This window comes from Panthera onca, chromosome F2 (assembly GCF_046562875.1).
Source record: "Panthera onca isolate mPanOnc1 chromosome F2, mPanOnc1 haplotype 2, whole genome shotgun sequence".
Classification (NCBI taxonomy): Eukaryota; Metazoa; Chordata; class Mammalia; order Carnivora; family Felidae; genus Panthera; species Panthera onca.
Genome location: NC_138356.1, coordinates 61,782,650 through 61,805,447, shown reverse-complemented (window position 1 = coordinate 61,805,447; position 22,798 = coordinate 61,782,650). Strand labels below are relative to the sequence as shown.

The 22,798-nt window shown below is 36.7% G+C and overlaps 1 protein-coding gene across 2 annotated transcripts; it reads right to left on the bottom strand.

Annotated features, from left to right (window-relative positions):
• Nucleotides 1–1,357: 1,357 nt before the first annotated feature.
• MED30 (mediator complex subunit 30) lies at nucleotides 1,358–21,721 on the bottom strand. 2 transcript variants are annotated; one of them, XM_060611189.2, is made up of 4 exons: nucleotides 21,381–21,718; nucleotides 13,691–13,849; nucleotides 11,677–11,781; nucleotides 1,358–1,736 (listed from the first exon to the last, which is right to left on the bottom strand). In XM_060611189.2, the coding sequence occupies exons 1-4, from the start codon at nucleotides 21,555–21,557 to the stop codon at nucleotides 1,641–1,643; spliced, it is 537 nt and encodes a 178-aa protein (XP_060467172.1). In that variant the 5' UTR covers nucleotides 21,558–21,718; the 3' UTR covers nucleotides 1,358–1,640. The 2 variants fall into 2 exon arrangements, with proteins under 2 accessions (XP_060467172.1, XP_078298046.1); XM_078441920.1 differs by lacking the exon at nucleotides 1,358–1,736 and adding an exon at nucleotides 11,536–11,583 and having other exon boundaries at nucleotides 21,381–21,721.
• Nucleotides 21,722–22,798: the final 1,077 nt, after the last annotated feature.

Genomic DNA, 22,798 nt, shown 5'->3' with positions numbered 1-22,798 from the left:
TTTATTATTAGTAAACATCTGTAAAAACCTTGCATGTCCAATTGGTGATAGGCTAAATAAAATATATTACCCTTAGATACTACAGATTTCTGAGGTAGATTGAATTATTGGTCCTAGTTCTTGTCCTTGTCCTAGCTTCATATGCCTTTACTTCTGCTTGAAACTGCAGTGCTTCCCAGTGTGGGCAGTTAACTCCCCATCTAACATTGGGCTTGCTCAGGAGAACTGCTTTGATAAGTGTGAGTTAGAGGGTCTGGAGAGGCCCACACACAGTTAGGCTTGTCTTCTTGTGCGTCTGCCACTTGGTATAGGTGGGAGTTTATAGAACTTAAAATGAAATGTCACCTATTTTTTGAATAGGCAGTATTTGCATGATATAAAATTTCAAAGGAACCAAGGGGTACACAGTGAAAAGTAAGCACCTTCCTCAACTGTCCAGATTCCCTCCCCAGAGGAAGCTTGTGTAACCTTCCAGAGAAACTTTATCCATATACAAGAGAAGTTGAGTAGCAGTATTACTGAGTCAGAAGCAAGTAAGATAGATAGGGGCTTCTGGATTAGTCTGAGAATCTGAATCTCATATTTGAGAGTACACTATAATCTGAGAGATGTGCTCCTGTAGGCAGACCTATGAAGGACTTAGTGTGGACTGACCACCAATCTATAGAAGCACTTGTCACATAGAGCTATCTCATTTAAAACTCCTAAAAATTTACTGTTTCCAAAAGGCCCTCAAGGTTACTTTAGGCTATATCTGAAGAATGAGGTAGGGTGTTGCCTCTTGGGCTAAATCAGGTAGCAAATAAGCACATAGTTGTGATTTCAATTTGTGCCAGACTCAAATTATTTGGTTCTCTCTGGTTAGACATAGATCATTCCAAGTAAGACCCAAAACTTAAAGCACACATTAAAAGTAATTTTCATCAATTTACAGCAATATACAAGTTAATTATTTCCTCATTTTAACCTGTTTGGGAGGGGCATCTGGGTGGCTCAGTCAGTTGAGCATCTGACTTAGGCTCGCTCAGGTCATGATCTCACAGTTTGTGGGTTCAAGACCCATGTCAGGCTCTGTGCTGACAGCTCAGAGCCTGGAACCTGCTTCAGATTCTGTGTCTCCCTCTCTCTCTGCTCCTCCCCCATTCGTGTTCTCGCTCTCTCTCTCTCTCTCAAAAATAAACATTAAAACATTTAAAAAAAATTAACTTGAGACTCGAAAAAAAATTAAGCTGAAATGGTGACTTACAAGTTTAATTAGTTTGTACTACAGATAAGACAGTACTTGATATTTCCATATGCAAAAATGTTTAAACCTTGACTCCTAAAAGGGTAATAAAATGAGCAAAACCACCACTGATCAAGTTGAAAATTTATTTACAAAACTTATTTTGCTTAAAAAACTCCTGAAGATTAACCAAAACATAAACCCTATCAAAGTTTATTACAATAATTATTCACAGAATCAATAGCTTAAAAAAAAACTGCCAATGAATACTTTAATGTAAAACCGCAATGTAAAAATAGGAACTTTAATTCTAGTGAGTAGAATAAAAGCAGATAAATAATCTTCTTCAAAGGGAAAAAATACTTGAGGGAAAAAAAACAGCATAACGTGTAAAGCAGGAAATTTAAATATCAGTTTAGTTCCGCATTGCCAACATGGCATTTATATCCCAGATGAGATTTCGTAATTGATCCATAATTTGCTTCAGCTGTTGATTCTTCTGTTTGAGTTTCTGTAGAAACAAAAGAATTTATCAAAAATGTTTCATGAATTATAGACCATGAAGTGAGAAGATTAACATGTCAAAAGTTAGAACTCTAATGACCCAGACAGAAATAAGCTTAAATACTTCCTTCATGCAGAAAAGGTCTCTATCTTTTCTGGCCACATATATTCTCTGAAAGGCATAATGAATTCTAATTCAGCCCACAGAGGCCTCTGGTTCCACCCCTGTGCCTCCCTTTCTGCCTCCATTCTCAATCAAAGAAACTAAGCTAAACGTTTAATTGTTATAAAACCTAAGATACAGGTTTTCTAAGATGCAGTGTAGCCTAATGTCAAGAGTATAACCTCTAGAGCCAGAATCTCTTGGGTTCATGCTCCTCTCCTTCACTGACTAAATATATGACGTTGGCCCAATTACTTAAACTCTCTGTGCCTCAGTTTCCACATCAGAAGAACAGGGATAAATTTGAACCTACCTCCTAAGAGTTATTATGAGGATTAAAAGATTTGATTCACATAAATGTTAAAATTAGGGCTGGCATATAAGTAAGCACTCAACAAATGTTCCTCGTAGGCACTGAACATAAAAAACCGTGAATACAGGAAATAAAGTTTAATGCAAATACAATGCCTGATGCAACTGGTCTTTGAAAAATGTGGCAGAAGCCACTCCTTGCCCACAGCAGGAATTGCAATCTGCTTCTGCTTCTGAAAACTGAAGACCAATTGGCACAGTCTCTGATGTAATCTTGTTCACAGCTAAGATCTGCAGGATGCCCTCCCTGAACGCACACAGCTCTGAATCTCCATATCTGGGTTTCTACCAGACCACGGTTTATAAACTTGTCTGTAAGCACTTCCTTCAAATCCCATGTGGCAAATGTCTGCTGAGGTAAAACAAAATAGAGAACTTCTGGTCAAAGTACTTACTAGTTATTATAATAATAATCATTACTATTCAGTGACCTTTTAGAACCTTACATTAGGAAATAATATCTTTAATTAGATAATTTTAAAGCTACTATATTAAAATACCTCCAGATAAAGCAGTACATTCATTATAAAGAGGTCTAAAAATCTTAATTTTGATTTCATTAAAAAGCAAACTAGGATTAAGTTATCCTATTTTATCTAGAGTCAGAGAGCAGGAAGAAGCTAAAAGGGAGGAACAGGAAACTCTTACTGGAAAACAGAAAACAATGCACATAGGTTTGAATGTTTAATATTAAATTTAATTCACATTTGAGGAGAGAACACAACACAGATAAAAACAGGATATACAGTACACAGGGCATGTGTACAGTATGCAGTCTCATGAAGCTCACGTTAACACTGTTTTTGGGAAAAAGATACTGTTAGCATTTTAACTACTCAGTCTCCTTAGCTTTCAGATTGGCCCACCTTCTAGTTCTGTTGTCACAAGTATGTGGCAGTTATTGAAGCAACTGTGCATAGAATCTAATCAAATGGACCCAGATAATTGGGTGGAATGATGGGTGACCAGATGGCGGGTACCAGGCCCGTAAAGTATTTTCCATCCTAGAGATCAAGAAACAGGTACTTCTGCCGGCCATCAAGGGGATCAGCAAGCAGAGGGACACAGGAGTAAAGGTGCTCTACTGTATACTGGGAGGTGGGGGGGAAACCTCAGGCCCAGTTCTAACTTTGCCCCTAACTTGATATTTCATCTCAGAAAAATTCCTCCTCAGTTTTCTTATGAGATGGCGTCCTAGAATGGACGAGGACCCTGCCAGTTCTATCTGTACACCCATATCTGGGAGCACAGTCAGTTACATAGACACCTGTAATGAAAGCCAGTGAGTTTAGTTGAGTGAACTACTTGCTGGCTTCAAAATGGTTCAGAGTCCGCTGCCATCCCCACGGAGCCATTGCTCACTCCCCCAGCCATGAGAGGCTGCCATTCCCACAACTCCCCTCTCTAATTTTTTAGGGACAGTGCAAAAGAGCTACTGAGTAAGAATAAAAGGAACAAAAAGAAGGCAAGTTGATATTAAAAAAAAAAAAAAACAAACTCATTTGAATTAGTACCTTCTGACATATCTTGAATATGATTACTTTTAAAAGTTTCAGAACTTTTCTTTGGAATGGAATTCTGAGCCTGTAACACATTCTGTTCTGTATTTACTGAGGATATGTTATGTACAAAGCTCCAGGTCAGGCATTGTAAAGGGAGAAAAATGAATAAGGAATAGTTTCTGCCTTGAAGAAATCCTGCATCAAGGAGGAAGAAAATAATGTCCAAGTGACTAGGCTGGTAGCCTGGGAAGGCAGAGGCTGTGTGACCCCAGAAGACAGAGACCCTACTTCTGACTGGTGGGGCAGCAAACAAGAGGTCCAGAAAACTGGTAGTGAGCAGAGTATTAGGAGGAGGAACTTGGGCTTGGTAGTAGGGGCCCATTAAAGTTCTGGAAGAAAAAATATGGTTAAAACTTGAATGAAAAAGGTTAACTAGACAGATGTGGGAGATGGATTCTCCTGAATAATTTCAATGGTGACAAATCTGTGCCCATGGAAAAGAAGAAAGAGGAACGATTTAAATTTTAAAAACAACTGAAAACCATTCAAAGGCCAAGCTTGGTGAAACAAGCTCAGTGATCAAATTTTCAGTATAAATTAAGGAGTAACTGGAAGTAATAAAATTATATTCTTGAGTCGTTAAAAATACACTTTAAAATCAATATCAAAACAGGTCCAATGGCTCCCACAGTGGGTGCATCACTGGCATAAATGCGTAACTTAGCAGTAAGACTACTTTCAAAGAATATTCCTTTGGAAATACAAATTCTTTTTTTTTTTTTTTTTTAAAGTTTATTCATTTTTGAGAGAAAGAGATAGAGCATGAACAGTGGAGGGGCAGAAAGAGAGAGGGAGACACAGAATCCGAAGCAGGCTCCAGGCTCCGAGCTGTCAGCACAGAGCCCGACGCGGGGCTTGAACTCACAAACCACGAGATCATGACCTGAGACAAAGTCAGACGCTTAACCGACTGAGCCACCCAGGTGCCCCTGGAAATACAAATTCTAATGTACTTGTCTAAAAAAATTTTGCCTCATTCTTCAAAAATGGACCCAGATAACTGGGTGAAATGATGGATGACTTAAGAAATAAAGAGAACTAAAAAAATGTAGGGTTTTCTCAAGGTAATATTCAACTCTAGGTAACTGTAATTAAAAAAATATATATGGTATATTTTAAGGCACTTGGAAAATTTTTCTCAAAGATGCCACAAAGTTTTAAATTAAAAATAATTAGCAAAGAAAAATATCTAGAGCCAAAACACATCATGAAACTATCAACAGCAAAGCTGACAGTTATGCTTATGAGTGGTTAAACTGTAAATAAATTTTCATGACATGATACAGGATTTAATATATACAGTCTTGCCCGGATTGATTTTAACAGAGGTTGACAGCTGCTATTATCAAAATCCATCAGCTGTGCCTAACTTGTTACATTAACAGGTGAATGTGTAAGTAGAGCAGACACTTAAAAATATGTTTATGTTAAGTCATACCATGTAATTTAATATTCACATAAAGGTTGTGACCACTGGTCAAAAAATGCTTTAATTTCTAAATGCATGGACTCAATGATATGTCAACCCTGAAAAACTACCCACTCTTTCATTTCTCCATCAATAAAATAGTTTAAGCAAAATAGAACTCATTCTGATGTCCTTAAAACCTATAGTCTCAAACAGGTGTTCAGTCTTTACTTGGGTTATTAGGGATTATGGAGTCTAGAATGCACAGAGAGAAAATAAAAAGTATTTAAGCCAAACATCTGACTATTGAAACTAGACCATCCTGTCATCTCATGATTTATATCAAACACTAATTATAAAATTTTGTGTCGCCAAATTTCATGGCCTATGGTAGGTACTGGTGGTATATACATTGTTAGAAGCCAGGCAGACCATATATTAAATAGTAAACATACCAGTAATGTGGTGTTCTGTACAATTTTAAGTACACAAAGATATAGTAGTATTTTGAAAATGACTGAATGAGAGTTCACTGAGGGGTACTAAAGCTTATTTTACATAGCTTATTTACAGTAAAAGGAAAATATACATTGTAATTAATTTTGAATAATTTTAATTGAATGCCAAGAATATTTTATTACTGATTAGGTCCATAAAGCAACTTAATCATTTAATATAAGCAAATACCAATGTATTAAAAATATGATCTGGTATATATTTATGTTTTTATTTAAGTTCCAGTTATTTTTGTAAATCTCTGTCACAACAAATGGGTACATGAAATGGTGCTGCTTTGCTTCCATTAGAGTCTTCTGTCCTCAGAGAAGACACCTAACCACTTGCATGAAATATGCATGGTGCCAGGCAACACATCTGACTGATTCGTGGCAGAAACTCCACACTTAGAATGACGGCTGGCACAGAGCAGGGACCAAAATATAGGAGTATTTTAATATTCAATAAAAAACCCCAAAAAGCCAAAGAAAAATCTTTCTAAATCCTAGAGGAGAAAAAAATAAACAAACAAAAATTCCCTAGCAATCATTTTGAAGCTTGTTCTGTTTCTGTTTTCCAGTTAAATCTGGTATGTTGGTATTTCAAAACAAAAAGAGATACAGCCATTATTAAAAATTATTCATTTTAGTAGTCTAAGATAAATTACTTTGATGTGTGTTACTAGCTAAAATTGCTGTGAACCTTAAGCTCTAATACTATCACCTAATAATAAAAATTTTACATAACAGCAAAGAGAATAGATGAAAATAATAGACAAAAGGCATGTAAAATTTTAAGTTTATGAATATAGTTTATAAGTAGTTGAAAAAACAAATCAAAGAATTTAAACTATTTTTTAGTAGCATCTATATGATCACAAAATTAGATCAGGGCAACATTTTACCATCTGTAGGTAGCTATTAAAAAAAATTCTTTGGGGCACCCAGATGGCTTAGTCACTTAAGCATCCCACTTCAGTTCAGGCTGTGATCTTGCAGTTTGTGAGTTTGAGTCCCACATCAGGCTCTCTGCTGTCAGTGTAGAGCCTACTTCAGATCCTCTGTCCTCCACCCCTCACCTCACCCCTCCCCTGCTCGCTCTATTCTCTCTCTCAAAAATAAACATTTGAAAAAAAATTCTTAAAAAAAAAATGATATTCTTCACAGAAACACTCAGGTGTGTGTGCCATCAAGGCAGAAAAATATATCCATTCATCACAAGCTTAGTGTTATAAAGATTTTCAATTACGGGAGCCTGGGTGGCTCAGTCAGTTAAACGTCTGACTCTTGATTTTGGCTCAGGTCATGATCTTACAGTTTGTGAGTTCGAGCCCCATGCCAGGCTTTGTGCTGATAGCGCGGAGCCTGCTTGGGATTCTCTCTCTCCTTTTTGCTCCGCCCCTCCCCTGCTCGCTCTCTCTCTCAAAAATAAATAAACATTAAAAATTTTTTCAATTATACATTTTAATCTTGTATTCTAGAAGCGAAGTATAAAGTTGAATGAAATTGGAAGAAAAGAATAAATAAAATAACGTTAGTAGCACTAATTATACGTAACTTTATTAATAGTCAAAATATGTGTTACATTCAATTCACACATAATGTTTTATTTCAGGAATGAATTAAAACTTTTTTAGGTTAAAAAAATCCACTTTGCTTAGTTTTGGCTATTTTCTCTTCTGCCTTATTTTTTGGATTTCAGTTTGAGTTAACCAAATCTTAGTCATCCCTCCTCCTTTTTTGTTTACACCTCTGTTTACTGCCTTATTCTCCATTCCTGTTTCAAAATATAGTAACAGTTTCTAGGAAGTAAGAGAGAGTATGAGACCATCAAATGAGATTTCCCCTGCCACTCAAGATACTTTCCCCCTAAATTCTCCTTTAAAAAATAGCTCCTATAGAAATCTAGGGCTAAGCTTTAAATCTGTTCAATTAAAACATCTAAACAGATTCTTTCTTCTTTGTAATAACCTTCAATATGTTAACTAAAACAAGTTTTACCCCAAAGTTAGAAGCACTTGAAACAGCAAAATCAGCATTCAAATAATTTAATCAAAGAAAGAGTTCTTAAATGCTTTAAGTATAGATAGGAACACAAAACTTGAAATATGGGCTTTTATTCCATAAATAGACAAACCTTCAGAAATACTGTGTATCTATTTTGTGTATTGAAATAAACCTGCTGCAGATAAACACTGTGGACTAAATACCTGTGCTTATCTCTTTTTCTCAAAGCCCTAATAAAATGGCAGGAGATAAATGAAAAAAGCTATAAACCCACGTGGAGAAAAATGATCGGAAAGGAAGCAGCAGCAGATACAAGGTGGTAAAGTTTAAGAGGACAAGTAGAAGGGGAGTGGTAAATGACTTAGGAGGAAACTACAGTACAGGTGGATGCAGGGACGATGCCACTTGAGAGCAGGGAGACTGCTCCTCCATGGAGACTGGAGATGGGTGCCATGGAAACTGCACCAGGTGAGGCCTGGGGATGAAAACTGGAGGAACAGCTCAAAGAGCTCCAGGGACTACCAAGAGCCGCACGTGCTCACTCCCACTCCTTACAAACAGGTGACTGAGTACCCTCTCCCTGTGCCCTGTCCCACCTCTAAGGATCAGGAGGTTTGTTTTTTATGAAACTGAACCACAACAGCTGTGGATTTAGTCCTACCAGCACAGCAGAATGCAAGAGGACAAGAGCATATCTATGTAGGACACTGGAAGATTCTTCTCTGAAGAAACTGAACAGACTTAAAAAAAAAGCCTCAGAAAATGATTGTTGGGGATCCCCCAAAGAGAACACCTATCTTGACATGAAGTCCACTCACAAAGCCTATTATTAGCTTTCTAGAGCCTCATTCTTAAAATATAAATGGCTCATGAGTAAACATCAGATGTTCACCAGATCTTTTAGAGCCTCAATTTAGAAAGACAACAAAATGAAATAGATAGCAGTTGCAAACTCTTGACACATGACCTGGTTTTGTACGGCCTGTGAGCTAAGGATGGTTTTTATATCCCAGCAAAGATCATGAATGTCTCACAAAGCCTAAAATATTTATTATCTGGTCCTTTAAAGTTTGCCAAACCCTATTTGAGAAGATTATGGAAGAATACCTTCAAATTTCTGAGGGAAATTAATTTACAACATAGAATTTTTATAGCCAGCCGAACTATCAAGTGGACAGCAATGGGAAGACTAAAACTTAAGTCCCTGCATTCGTTCTGAAGAAGCCACTGATATTTGAACCTAACCAACAAGGCAGTAAACCAAGAGAAAGGAAGACAGGAGACTGAGAGAACAGTGAAGCCAACAGAAGGGGTGAAGGAAGCCCCAGGACAATGCTAAACAGCAGGCCTAGACAGCATTCAATCCAGACCTTGCAAGATGATGGGAGGATTTGGGTAGGGGTGGGGGGAAAGAACCAATAAATTTCCTGATAATTTTGACTCTGTGGAAAGTTGGAAAACAGTACTGAGATGCTGCTACAGATGCATAAAGAACTAACCAAAAATTTTAAAAAATTACTTATTAACCTGGAGGCTAATTATTAACTCCAGATGGACAAAAAAATTGTTCAAGAAAAGGACACTAGTTTAATATGTGGCTAAGGAATAAACAATATTTATGTGCCTTAATAATACACAGAATATTTTCTGAGCCTCAATTATAACTGTATTGGAAACATTGGGGTAAGGAAAGTATGTAGGTGGGTCCATGAGAGGGAGAGACTGGAAGAAAGCTAAATCCTCAACTGGGGAAAGAAATTTTTTTATATATCTTGTCCTTTGTATCAATCATATCCTTCTCTTAAAATTCACAAAATTCTAAATCAATAGCTAATAAGATTTTTTGGATTATATACTGTCAAAGTATTACTGTATTCCGATTATATAAAAGACCTTTTTAAAAAAATCAAGTGTTACTTCTAAGCCATCAAATTAGAAAAAAAAAAGAAGAGGAACTCAGAGAAATGAAAAGTGAAATGAAACCTATATTAAGAAAGATTATATTTTAATTTACACAGCCTTCTTTTTTTCTCTAAAATACATAAAATCTTCTATGGTAGAGAACAAACTCTATGTCACACGTAGTAGTCTGAAATCAAAGTTACCACTATAATGCTATTTTGTTTATGTGCATAATCCATTGTATTTTATTAAAAAAGGCTTATTCCAGGAAAAAGTAACAGAGCACATCTATTGTGAATTAATGCATAGATTATCAACAGAAACATGTAACACTTTTTTTATTTAAAAAAAAATTTTTTTTAAGTGTTTATTTATTTTTGAGATAATGCAAGACACTGAGTGCAAGCAGGGGAGGGGCAGGCAGAGGGAGATACAGAATCTGAAGCAGGCTCCAGGCTCTGAGCTGTCAGCCCAGAGCCCGACGTGGGGCTCGAACTCATGAACCGTGAGATCATGACCTGAGCCAAAGTCGGATGCTTAACTGACTGAGCCACTCAGGTGCCCCAAAACGTATTTCTTAATAAATGAATGCCTCATATCTCTACCAAACACCATTTGTTCTTCAAAATATAAATTAAAAGTTCCTAATCACCTCCTCACCCCCTACAGATTTCCTACTGTATGTTCTTTATGCTCATTCATTACTATCAAATTTTCTTGAAATCTTCTTAATCTGTATTTCTCCTTTTATGAAAAAAATGAAAACTTTGTAAAATCCAGCTTTTTCCTTTCTCCTGGTTTTGATACACATTTTTCTCTTAATTTTCCAATATTTTGTTTTTCAGGTCTTATTTTCAACTCTGAAATTAATTTTGACATATGGCATAATGTAAAAGCTAGCTAACTTCCCCTAAAGCTTCTATTTTTAAAGAAAAATTTTCCAAACAATCCCTCTTCTGTCATAATAAATTCTCATATGTAATAAGAAGACTATTTTTTCTGGCTATTTTACTAATCTGTCTCATACCAGTATTTCACAATTTTTTTTTTTATAATATTCTCCATATTGTGTTTTAATTTTTGAAGCAAAGAGATCTGTTTCATTACTCTTTGAGAATTTTCCTTGATGTTTTAGTTTGTTTGCAAGAAAAAATTCCAATTTGGATTTTATTTGGATTTGTTTTTTCATTGGTATTGCACTAAAATCTTATTATTTTGTGTACTTTTAAGAGAATTCACACTCAATACTGGCATTTTTAGAATATTTATTGTCCACACAAGAACTTTATGTGTTCTTTTAATTATTCAAAACTTCATTATGTATTTTGTATTATAATTTATTTATTCTGAGAGAGAGAGAGAGAGCGTGCACACAAGTGGAGGAAGGGAGGAGAGAGAGAACCCCAAGCAGACTCTGTTCTGTCTGCACACAGCCTGATGCAGGGTTCCATCTCCCAAGCCAAGAGATCATGACCTGAGCTGAGATCAAGAGTCCACTTACCCGACAGCCACCCAGGCACCCGTTTTTTATGTATCTTAACAAGTTTAGTCACATAAATCATTGAGGTAATTCCTAACTAAATATTTGTTGTTGCAAATGTGAACAGGATCTTACAATCCAATTACTTTATAGCAAGTGAGCAATCAAATAACTATGTCCTGGGTTAGGAGATTATAGGGAACGTGTTGCAAAAATTTTCTATTTGTGAATTTTTATCATTTGCTGCTCCAAATATGCCATAAGCTAGAAAGCAAGAATTCTGCCTAGAAAAGAAAAGAGTAAATGAGTTGTGACTGAATGCCCATGAAGTTTTTCTAAGAGCTTTATGGCATGAATTCTGCAATCTCTCTTTTGACTATTCAGGTGGCTTTTCTGCTTACCTTTTTAGTTCTTGGTTATACTCTTAACTAGGTTACATTTGCCACAGAAATGACTTCATGTAATTCTAGAATGCAAATTATGTCTTTGAGTTACATAGACACCCTTGTAATTTTTATCCATGATTGCAAAATATAAAATACATAGACTGATAACTCACCTTATTCACTTCAGCAATTTCTCGCCTCTCTTCACTAGCAAAACGAGGTGGGCCAGTGCGGTCCTCATTCTTTGAGCCATCTTCTTCCACATATGGAATCAGTTGCTGAGAATGAGAGACAAGAGTTAAAAGTTAAAAACATGATATGAATTTTCCAATTACATGGGTTTACAAAATGTCTCTGATTAAGGTTAGTTTGTATGCTTTTCTTTTAATGGTATATAAATAAATTTCAATTCAGGTGATAGCCTAAAATAACAGCATTAGAAGTTTATCATTTCAGTGCCTTCTACACATTAGCTTTTCAGGTTTCTTTTGCAAAACAGCCCTTATAACATTACATTAACTGTTGCTTACAATTAAATAATACCCTATCCATCCAATCAGCAAATACTGAGTTCCCAGGCACTGGGTGAGATACTACAAAAATAATGACAAGTAAGGTATGATCCCTGCCCCTAACAAATGTATAGTCCATTGAGATAGAACAGAGTTTCTTTCATCTATACTAGAAAGAAAGGAACTTCATGGATGTGCATTATATAAATGTCATTTACTTTGCTATCTAGAACTTCAGCGTCTATGTAGATTTCTAGATGTCGTAACTGGTTGGGAGAAAGATATTTTGTAGGAGAAAAAATTATACAGCAATGAAACATCAGAATTAATAATGAAACATGTATGGTTTATGATAAGGTTTATTTGATGAAGGCCCTCATAAATGTGACAGAGACTTCAGGAATCATTTAGTCTTTTCCATCTTACATTAACAATGTAGGAACAGCCAGAGGTGAACACATGGTACAACCAGGAGTCATCTGGCCAAACTTCAAATTCTTGGGACAGATATAAACTTATCCACATCCACAACCACCCTGTCTTCCTTTCCTCTCCCAATGCAGAATTGTCCTCCCTCCTGAAGATGATTAATTTCTATTCCTGTGCTCTTATTTCTTCACCCTCCCCCGAGTCTCTCTCCCTACTGCTTTCTTGCTTTATAATCTAAACATGTCTGGTCTCTCTCATTTAAAGGCTTTTTTCCTTTCCTTTCCCCCAAACCCTTGATGCCAACCATCCTTCCATCTACTGTTTTTCTCTCTTTTTATCTAAGCGTTTTGAAGATGAATGTCTACTTGTTGGCTCCAGTTCCTTATTTCCCGTTTAATCTTCAACCCATTGCGATCTGATTTCTAATTGCTAACATCTCACTAAAGCTCTGCTCATATAGACCAATGATTTCCCTCTAGCAAAATCTACTGGAGAATTTTCATTCTCTGTTTCCCTTTGCTGCAGCATCTGACAATGACGACCACATTTCTGATCTTTCTTCTGTATTTCTGACCACTTCTTTTCAGGCTGTTTTGCAGTTTATGCTTTTCTCTGTTCATCCTTTACATGCTGATCACTCAAAAAGGAAGCACTCAACACAAAAAATTGTTTTCTATATGTAGTGAGAACATCCAGACCTTCCCAGCTACTTGTGTTAGCAGAGACAGAACTTGTCAACAGGAAAGGGCCACCTATAAAAATATCATATACCTAGTGAACTGAATATATCTATGACCCAAGATGAAGTTTAAGAAATATATTTTACAACTAAAGTGATTCTACTCAGCTAATCTAAATTAATAACGATGAAAACATAATCTTTCATCTATAAAGGGCTTACATGAAAACTATTTTAAAAGGATTTTACAACACTATCTAAAATTCCTGCTAAAAAAATCATGTACTGATTTAATACAGACACCAGCAGTATTAATAAAAATTGCCATAGACCACTCTCTTCTCTAACAACAAAAGTTCACTATAAGCCTAGATGTTAAAATCTGTAAGGTATTAACATGAAAAGATAGTACTAATTCTATGCATACATATCCTATTTTCATCTTCTCTAGTCAGAAGTAAAACCAATATAATTCAAACTCTGGAAATACCGTGCAAATAGAGAGACAGGAAAACATTACAAATGTCCTGCATCTTATATCATCCTCCCTCTACCACTAACACTTGCCTCCACTGGAATGGGATCCATCCCTCCACAATTTTCATTGCATTTGTCATAGACCAATCTCAGCTTCCTGAAGAGAATAGAAAGTTGGCGAAGGTGATCCTGTAGCTTTGCCAGCCGGTCTTGATATGTTCCAGTATGGTATGTGACACCATTTGGCAGCTTATCGAACAAAACAAAAACAAGAAAAATATGAAGTAATGACCATCGAGATTTTCTAGAAGTAAAGCTGGCAGAACAGAAATATTTTCTTAAACACTGCATAAAAGCAAACTGTTCCTCACAATCAAGTGCAAAATTTTAAGATCTGAAGAGTAATATTTGCTCATTTGTTAGCTCCTTGGCATACCGCTTCAGTGCTGTAAAACGGCTCTGGAAAAAACTGCATGATAAGCGTCTCTGTCCAGCTGAAAAACTTTCCCCTCTAATATTTGAAGTATGTTAAAACTTTAAAAATAATGCCATGATTTTAATATTTCTTACTATTTAAAAAAGGCAGTAAGCTGCTGAACTTACCTTGGAAGTTAAAAACAAAATGCAATTTAAACTGGGAAGTTAAAAACGAAAAAGCAAAAGAAAAGTACAAAATACAAAGTGAAGATCATGACTTTTCAGCAGAAGAAAGGAACAGTATACTGCTGCTATTGCAAAATGATCTCAAAATAACTAAAAGATCATTAAGATGCTCAAGGCATGCACTAAAGCATAAAGCTGTCACCAAAAGTTTTACTTTAAAAAGAAATCAACAGGAGAGAGAGATGCAAATCAATCTATACTTGAGGATCATTAATTATTGCAAGTAACTGCTATGATCACAGCTCTGTCTTGGATGCTTATATATTTTTAATTCAGGACTTTTATCAAAAGAAGCCAAAAAAGTATGTATTGAAATGGTAAAATCACAGACATATGGAAATTGACTATTATTTAGAACTTATAAATAAATGCACCTTTTGTGCATTGCTGAACCTCATGAACAAGCTCTTCCTTTCTTTGTACATCAAAATACTCTGTACAGTATTTTATTTCCACAATTTGATGTGTGAAATCATCCTAACATTTGAATTAACAATACTTGTACCATGTTTTCTAGTATATGAGGTGCTTTGATTGTAAGCATTCACTCATACACTTATCTTGGGGATTGAAATGACTTAAAACCAAGACACTAACTACTACCCGATAGATAAGATTAGCTAGTCTTTCTAAACCTCAGTTTACTCTTTTTTTCTAAACAGATGAGGTAGGAATACAAAAAAAAAAAAAAAAAAAAATGCATAGGACAGTACTTGGAGAAAAAAAGAAAACAGGATACTATCATTGCAAGTAGATAAAACCATAAACATGAAAAAAGGACTGGAAAGGCCTACAAGTAGTTGATAACAACATGTAATAGGAAGTCATCTTGAATAATTACTTCTTTTCTATCATTTCTCAATTTCCTGCAATATTATGATTTATAAGTTAAGGAGATGGATCTTCTGAAATTATCTGAGTTATTAGGATTTTCAGCAATTTTTTTTTAATGTTTATTTTGAGAGTGTGTGAGTGAGCGCAAGGTAGAAGCAGAGAAAGAGGGAGAGAGAATCCCATGGGGCGCTCAATCCCTTAGCCCTGGTATCATGATCTGAGTCAAAATCAAGAGTTGGACGCTCAACCGACTGAGCTACCCAGACGTCCCAATTTTCAAAAATTCTCAAGCATTTCAACACTCTGAGGACGATACCTCCAAGAAACGTGATAAAATATCAAAGGCTGAATCAGTCGAAACTTTTAAAGAAAAAAGGCATTACAAGTTCACCCCCAAAAAGGGCTTGAACTAAATACAACGTAGAGTTTGTCCAGAACCTTCAGTTAACAAACTTTCGTCATACTAACAAACCAGAGAACAGTCTCAGAGGCTCCCTGCTTTCCTGTTTGGGTGACAATAGGCGGTATAATGATTACATCTTGCATACAAAGCACTGTATCTTTACCTGTACCTTTATGTAGTAGGTTTAGTACTTGGCCCATATTTTCTACTTTGTGAAGACTGTAAGTTATTCACATTTATATCCCTGTGTTTAGTATAGTGCATACCCACAAAAGGTTTTAAAGTACAGTCTGAATTATTTTACTTCAATGAATTATTTTATCCTTATATCTGTACTTAAAATTCACTAAGAAGTGTGTGTTATGTAAAAGAAGTAAATCCTTTCATAAAGAAAAACAAAATCCTTTTGAAATGCAAAGAGTCCCCCTCTTCAAGTATACCCACTTAACCAAGTCTGGGTATTAGTTTTCATAGACAGCATTAGATTCTCAAAGAAGGGAAGATTTAATTTCTCCAAAAAATTCTTTCACACTTTTCATGTGTCAGACAGTATTCTAAAAGCTAAGGTACAGTAGTGAACATAGGAGGCAAGGTTTCCTCTACCACAGAATATAAGTTGTAATAGTGCCTAAGATCTTTTGGTATATATCCATAAGGTACACGTTTAGCTGAAAAGCTCATCAATAACCATCTCACTCTTGAATACTGAGGAAGATCTGTAAATATATGATCACATCCCTGGACACTAAAAAGGCGTTCAATTAAATTCAACATTCATTCTTAAATATAAAACAGTAAAAATTTCCCAGCACTATAAAATACATGTATCTTGGTTAAAAACTCAGCAGCATGATTAATGTAGAAACATTAAAAGCATCCTCACTGAAGTCAGGAACAGAACAGGATGTTTATTAAGACCATTAATACAAATAGTGAACACTATTCTGGAGGCCCTGGCCAAAGCAATTAGAAAAATAGAAAAAGTTGAAACATTAAAAAGGAAGTGGTCTAATCATCACTATATATGGATAAGATATAAATGATAAAGTGCTACTCTCAACAAAGGTAGTCAAGAAAGAGATGGGCACAAAACTAATATAGAGAAAATAGCTTTGCTTTCATTTATGAAAACAAATGAAAATGAGAAAGGAAAAAGACCCCACTTAACAATAGCAACAATAAAGATAAAATATCCAGGAACAGACTTTAAAATTTTCAAGATAAAGAAGAAAACTTAAATAGTTCACAGGACAAAATAAAAGGTATTTGTGCTCTTGGTTAGTAAGATTCAACATCACATTGATGTAAGGTCTCTCTAGGTTAAATCAACCTAATAAAATGCTAGCAGGTTTTTCTCAGAACTAATCAAGCTATTCTAAAGTACATATGGAAAAACAAACAAGGATAGCCATGGCAATTTTGGAAATAAGATAAACAGATTATAGAGTCACAATAAATGTAAGAAAATTTGGGATTACTACATAAATGACAGGCAACCAAATGTAATAGAGCATCCAGAAATAGATTCTTTTGTATGAAGTAGCATCTGAGATCGATGGAAGAGGAAAATGAATTATTCAACCTTTTGGAAAACAAAGGGCTGGGGCCATACCTCACACTTTATAGAAGGATAAATTCCATATGGTTTAAAGTTTTAGATATAAAAATGGAAACAAAACCCAGAAGTCTTCCTGAATTTGCAGTGGGAAAGTCCTTCCTAACTAGACCTAGAACCCAAAAGCCCTAAGAGACTGATAAATTCAACTACCTTAAAAACATACATATGCAAAACTTCCATAATCAGAGCCAAAGGGCAAACAACAGACTAGGGGAAAAATACTTGCAAGTTCTATCACATAGACCAAGTTCTTCTAATACGTAAATAGCCAAATCTTATAAATTGAGGGAGAGGGTAAAAAAGACCAAAAAACCCCCAAAAAAAACAAAAAAAAAAACCCCACAAACTAAAAAACAAAAACACACACACACACAAAAAACACAAAAAAGGGGGGGCAAATAATATGAACAAGCAGCTAGCAGAAAAGGAAATATGATTCATAAATGTATGAAGAGATGCTCAAACTCATTCCTCATTAAAACTAGAAGAAATATAGATTTTCATCTATCAGATGATCAAAGGTCCAAAAATATAACTCGCTATTAGTCAGAGCCCGGTTGTTGGTCTCGGTTAGCACATGGTAGCATAAGCTGGTACAATCCCCATGGAGGGCAATTCATCAAAATTTATCTAATTACAGAAGCACAGAGCCACTTCCAAGAATTCATCCTACAGGTATACTTGCACATTTATGCAGGAGGTTATTCACTGCAGCATAACAGTGAGAGATTAAAAGCAACCCAAATGCCTAGAGAATGGGATGAATAAATTACAGTCTTTCCATGAATTGTATTACTGTAAATACACCCTAAAAGGAAAAGGAGATATATTCTGTGCAGATATCAACAAATCCAAAATATACCAAATGAAAACAAGGTGCAAAGTGTTGTGTATAATATACTGTTATTTGTGCAAAAACAGGAAAAAATGAAAGAATAAATACACACATTGCTAAAATATGCAAAGAATATCTAGATGGATACATAAGAATAATCATAAAAAGCATTAACATTTATTGCCTATGGAAAGGGGTTAGAGAGCCAGCAGACAGGGATGGGAGGGATACTGTCCATTTTAATGTCCTTTTTTTAATTTGTGAATTATGAATATATTACATATTAAATATTTTTTTCATATTTAAAGGATAACAAAACCAAAGCAATATTTTCTTATGCAGGGAAGCTTAACCTGGGACCTAGCAATCCTTGAAGAAAATTCCCCCTCAAATTTTATTCAGAATATATAGATGTGCATTTTTCTGAGAAGAGAACCCATATTTTCCCATCAAATTCTTAAGGGGCTAGTGGAGACCTAATAACCACCTCTCTAAAAACACTTAGAAATAGGGTGTGTGGGTGGCTCAGTTGGACAGGCGTCCAACTTTGGCTCAGGTCATGATCTCACGGTTTGTGGGTTTGAGCCCCACATCGGGCTCTGTGCTGACAGCTCAGAGCCTGGAGCTTGCTTCAGACTGTGTCTCCCTCTATCTGCCCCTCTCCTGCTCGCACTCTGTCTCTCTTTCTCAAAAATAAACACTAAAAAAATTAAAAAAAATAATCTCAGGAGTTTGTATTTATGGTGCTTCATCCTTCTGGATTAGTAATATGGAAGGTAATTTAAAAATTTTTAAGACTAAAAACTGTATTAATAATTAGGTTACATGTAGTCCTGTTTGTTCCACTTCTTCTTCCAGCTTTTTGGAAATGAAGGATCACATTCTTCTTCTTCTGCCAATTATGACAGGTCTCCAAGTCTTACATGAGTTAAACCCCAGAATTCACAACATAAGAGGCACAAAGAAATAACCACCATAGTCCCTTACAAATTGGTTTTGAATATATGTCTACATGTAATCTAGTTATTGATAATACTTTAAAAATATTTTTTTTAAGTTTGTTTATTTTGAGAGAGAGAGAGAGAGGCAGGGGGGAGGGACAGAGAGAGAGGGAAAGAGAGATCATCCAAAGCAGGCTCCACACTGTCAGTGTAGAGCCGATGTGGGGCTTGAATTCACTAACTGTGAGACCATGACCTTTTGAAAGAGTTTGGTTCTTTTAGTGTAGGTCATGGATGTGTATTATACCTCTGTTAATAATACAAAGTGTTTGACAGCAAGTTAGTATTATAAAGCAATTAGTAGGAAAAACTACCAGTTATGTGTGATGTTTGGTAAGTTCTTCTCTATTTAAGCCTCAGTTTCCTTAACTGTAACATAAGGATAAAAATACTTCTTAGAACCTTACAACAGTTTGTGTGAGCAAGGAAAATGCTTGATAAATGTTAGCTAGAAGATCTACTAGTCCTAATTCAGTACTTTGCATATAGTAGGTTAAAAATAAATATGTACGGGGCAGCTGGGTGGTTCGGTGGGTTGAGCGTCCGACTTCAGCTCAGGTCATGATCTCACAGTTCATGAGGCATCAGGCTCTGTGCTCACAGCTCAGAGCCTGGAGCCTACTTCGGATTCTGTGTCTCCCTCTCACTCTGCCTCTTTCCCACTCGTGTTCTGTCTTTCTCTGCCTCTCAAAAATAAAGAAACATAATAAAAAAATTTTTTAAATAAACATTTACTAAATTCTGAGAAATCATTTAACACTGTAATCATTTTAGATATTAATCTATTAATTTTTAAATAATTACCAGATTTCATATCTTCTCTTGGATTCCCTTTGTATTGTTTTTCACACTGGCCTACTGACATGGTTAAAACATTTTCTATGCACCTGGATTACTTGTACAGTATAGAACATTACTGAATTACAGTACATTATTGAAATCAGTTGTAAGAGTCTTAGACCTGGTTTCAAATTTACCCTATCACTGACTTGCTTTGCACAAGTCACTTCACCTCTCTACCAGAAGCCTCAAAAACAAGAATGACATCCACATGACATACCAGTAAGATAAGCAAGCGTTAAAATTAAGTAGTATGTGTTAGAACAACTGGATATCCAAATGCAAAAAAAATGCATTTGGATCCTTACTTATCATGATATCCAGGAAAATAATGTGCATTACAGACCTCCATGTAAAACCTAAAACTACAAAACTTCCAGAAGAAAACACAGGGGAAAATCTTTTTCACCTTGGATTAGGCAAAGATTGTTTTCGGTGTGACGTCAAAAGTAAAATCTGTAAAGGAACAAATTGATAAATTCGATTCTATCAAAATTTAAAATGTCTCTTCAAAAGGCAATGTGAGGAGAACGAAAAGCCACAGACTGGGAGAAGGCATCTGCAAAGCAAAAAGACATACAATAACAAGTGTTGTCAAGGATGAAGAGTAACTGGAACCCTCAAACACTGATGGGATTGTAGAAAAGTTTGAAAAGTTTCTCAAAATGTTAATAGATATTTGTCCTATTATCCAACAGTTCCACTCTAGGCATCTAACCACTTAAGAGAAATGAAACACGTGTTCACACAAACATTTGTTAGGTGAACATTCACAGTATTCTTCACAGCCAAAATGACCGTCAGCAGATGAACAGATACACAAACTGTCATATATTCATACAATGGGACACTACTCAGCAATCAAAAGGAATGTACTATTGATATATCCTGAGTCATAGAAGCCAGACCAAAAACAAAACAAAAAACGACATAGTGTATGATTCTATTTATATGAAACTCTAGAAAATACAAAGGAATATATGGTGCCAGAAAGCAAATCCAAAGTTGCCTGCGGATGTAAGGCCAGAGTAAAGACTTAAACGAGGCATGAGGAAAACTTTTTGGGGTGGTGGATAATGGTTTCCTAAGTATATACACATGCCAAAACTTTAAATAAATGCATTTTATTGTATGTCAGTTATACCAAAATAAAAATGTTTAACAAAACTGGGTAGCAGAATCTGAATTCTTCAGCTCCTTAGGCCCTCTGTATTTTGTCTGAAAATGAGATGAAAGTTAAGCCAGTCTAGTGAGGTTAACAGAGTGAGAGACCCACCGTTACCCTTAAAGGTACAAGAGTTTGCCTAATAAGTAGAGAATCCGGTGGAATCTAGAAAATGAGGCTTCAATCTTCCAGAAGTCCTATCTGGAAAACATCACCATTACATCGCAGAATCCTGGGGACAAGCACATCTTTGGGGAATGCTTCTGAATACAAATGGGGCGACCCTATACTTGAGGTTTGCCCAGGGCAGCCCCGTTAACGCCCAGCGGCCTCACGTAACGACTAAGCCAGCGCCCCTCTCCTCCAAGAAGCATCCGCTCTCTCCACGCGCGGCCCGGAGCGCGCCCACCCTCCTTCCCACCTGCATGTTCCTTAGGAGCTGGAAGATCTCCATGGTGCGGTACACGATGTCCTGCACGGTCTCCTGCCCGATCCGGCAAAGCGATGCCGTGTTGACCTCCCGGGCGGCCTGCTGAGCCTGGGGCCCGCCGAAGGGCCCTGGCGCCATCCCCGACGCCGCCAACGGAGGGGTGGACATGGCGAGGCTGCGGCCTCAGGCCGATAGGGCCTGAGAGCAGGCGTCAGGGGTTCCCGTCTGCCTGGGGCTGAGCTGTTGCCGGCCTCTGCGGAAAGAGGCGCTGGTAAGACTACGGCGGCCCGATTTCAAAACAGCGGCGGGGACTTCCGCCCACCGCGACGTAACGCGTCATCTCAACGTCACGGGAACCGCCCGCTTGGTGGCCTCCTGGGAACTTACCTCGGCCTAAAGCCGGCCGGGATTGGACCGGAAGCCCGGGTGGGGCGGGACGGAGGAGTTGAGCAGCCAATCACCGGCTGTACTCCAGCCAGAGGGCGGTGCTCGTGCTGTGAGGTGGCTGAGCTTTCCCGGAGTTCTTTCCTGGAGTCTGAGCCTGTCATTAGAATTACTGAAAAGAACTCTTATTTTGTATTAGTTTGCTTGCTGAGATTTCTCGTAACAAGTCTGTGAGGTTTGTGGTATTATCCTTTTACAGCCAGGAAGCAGACTCAGAGGGGCTAGTATATTTTGTGGAGTCACATACCCCTTAACTGGTAACCTGCGATTTGAATTTAGAAAATGAAATTCCTGATCTTGTATGCTTCACTGTGACCGGATACGGACTCCGCATTTGCTATTGGCCCCTGCTCAGATGTTGGTTTATTCGAATAGCTTTCCCAATCACTCTAGAAAATTAACACTACACACACTCCCACACACTTAGCTACTTACTTTTCTGACTTTGGCACTGATTACAGTCCACGCTCTATATAATTTTCAGTTTACTTTTTGATTTCCCCTCACCTTATACATACGCTAGAATGCCAACTCTTAAACACAGAGACTGTGCCTATTTTATTCATTTACTGTATTCTCAGCACTTAGCGATTTGCATAGAGAAAGCACTCAATAACTACATGTTGAGCGACATTATAAATGTAGGAAAAATTAAAATAAAGCCATTCTCCCATCTACCTCTTACTGCCCATTTGCAAAGGGGAGGGGGTGAGTCAAGAATGTGAAAAATGGTGATTGGCACAGAAGTTGTGCATTTTAAAAAGTATCTGAACGTTGTATTGTAAGTACTTAATAAAGGAAATAGTTACTAAAAATTACACAGGAATTATTGTAGAGATTTTAAAGATAGTGATTTACAGGTCCTTAGCGAGCAATTATGATTTCACAAATCTTTACCTCCTCCTATATGCTGGGTACTAGGAATGGAGATAGGAGTAGTGAACAGTGAGGCAAAGCCCTGTCCT

What these genes read in the sequence shown, in the direction of transcription:
- MED30 (XM_060611189.2), bottom strand. Translation starts at nt 21,557, where the DNA reads ATGTCCACCCCTCCGTTGGCGGCGTCGGGGATGGCGCCAGGGCCCTTC. An exon ending in TGGATCCCATTCCAGTGGAG is followed by an intron (nt 11,782 to 13,690) that starts GCAAGTGTTAGT and finishes TCTCATTCTCAG; the next exon opens with CAACTGATTCCATATGTGGA. An exon ending in AAATTGCTGAAGTGAATAAG is followed by an intron (nt 1,737 to 11,676) that starts GTGAGTTATCAG and finishes TTGTTTCTACAG; the next exon opens with AAACTCAAACAGAAGAATCA.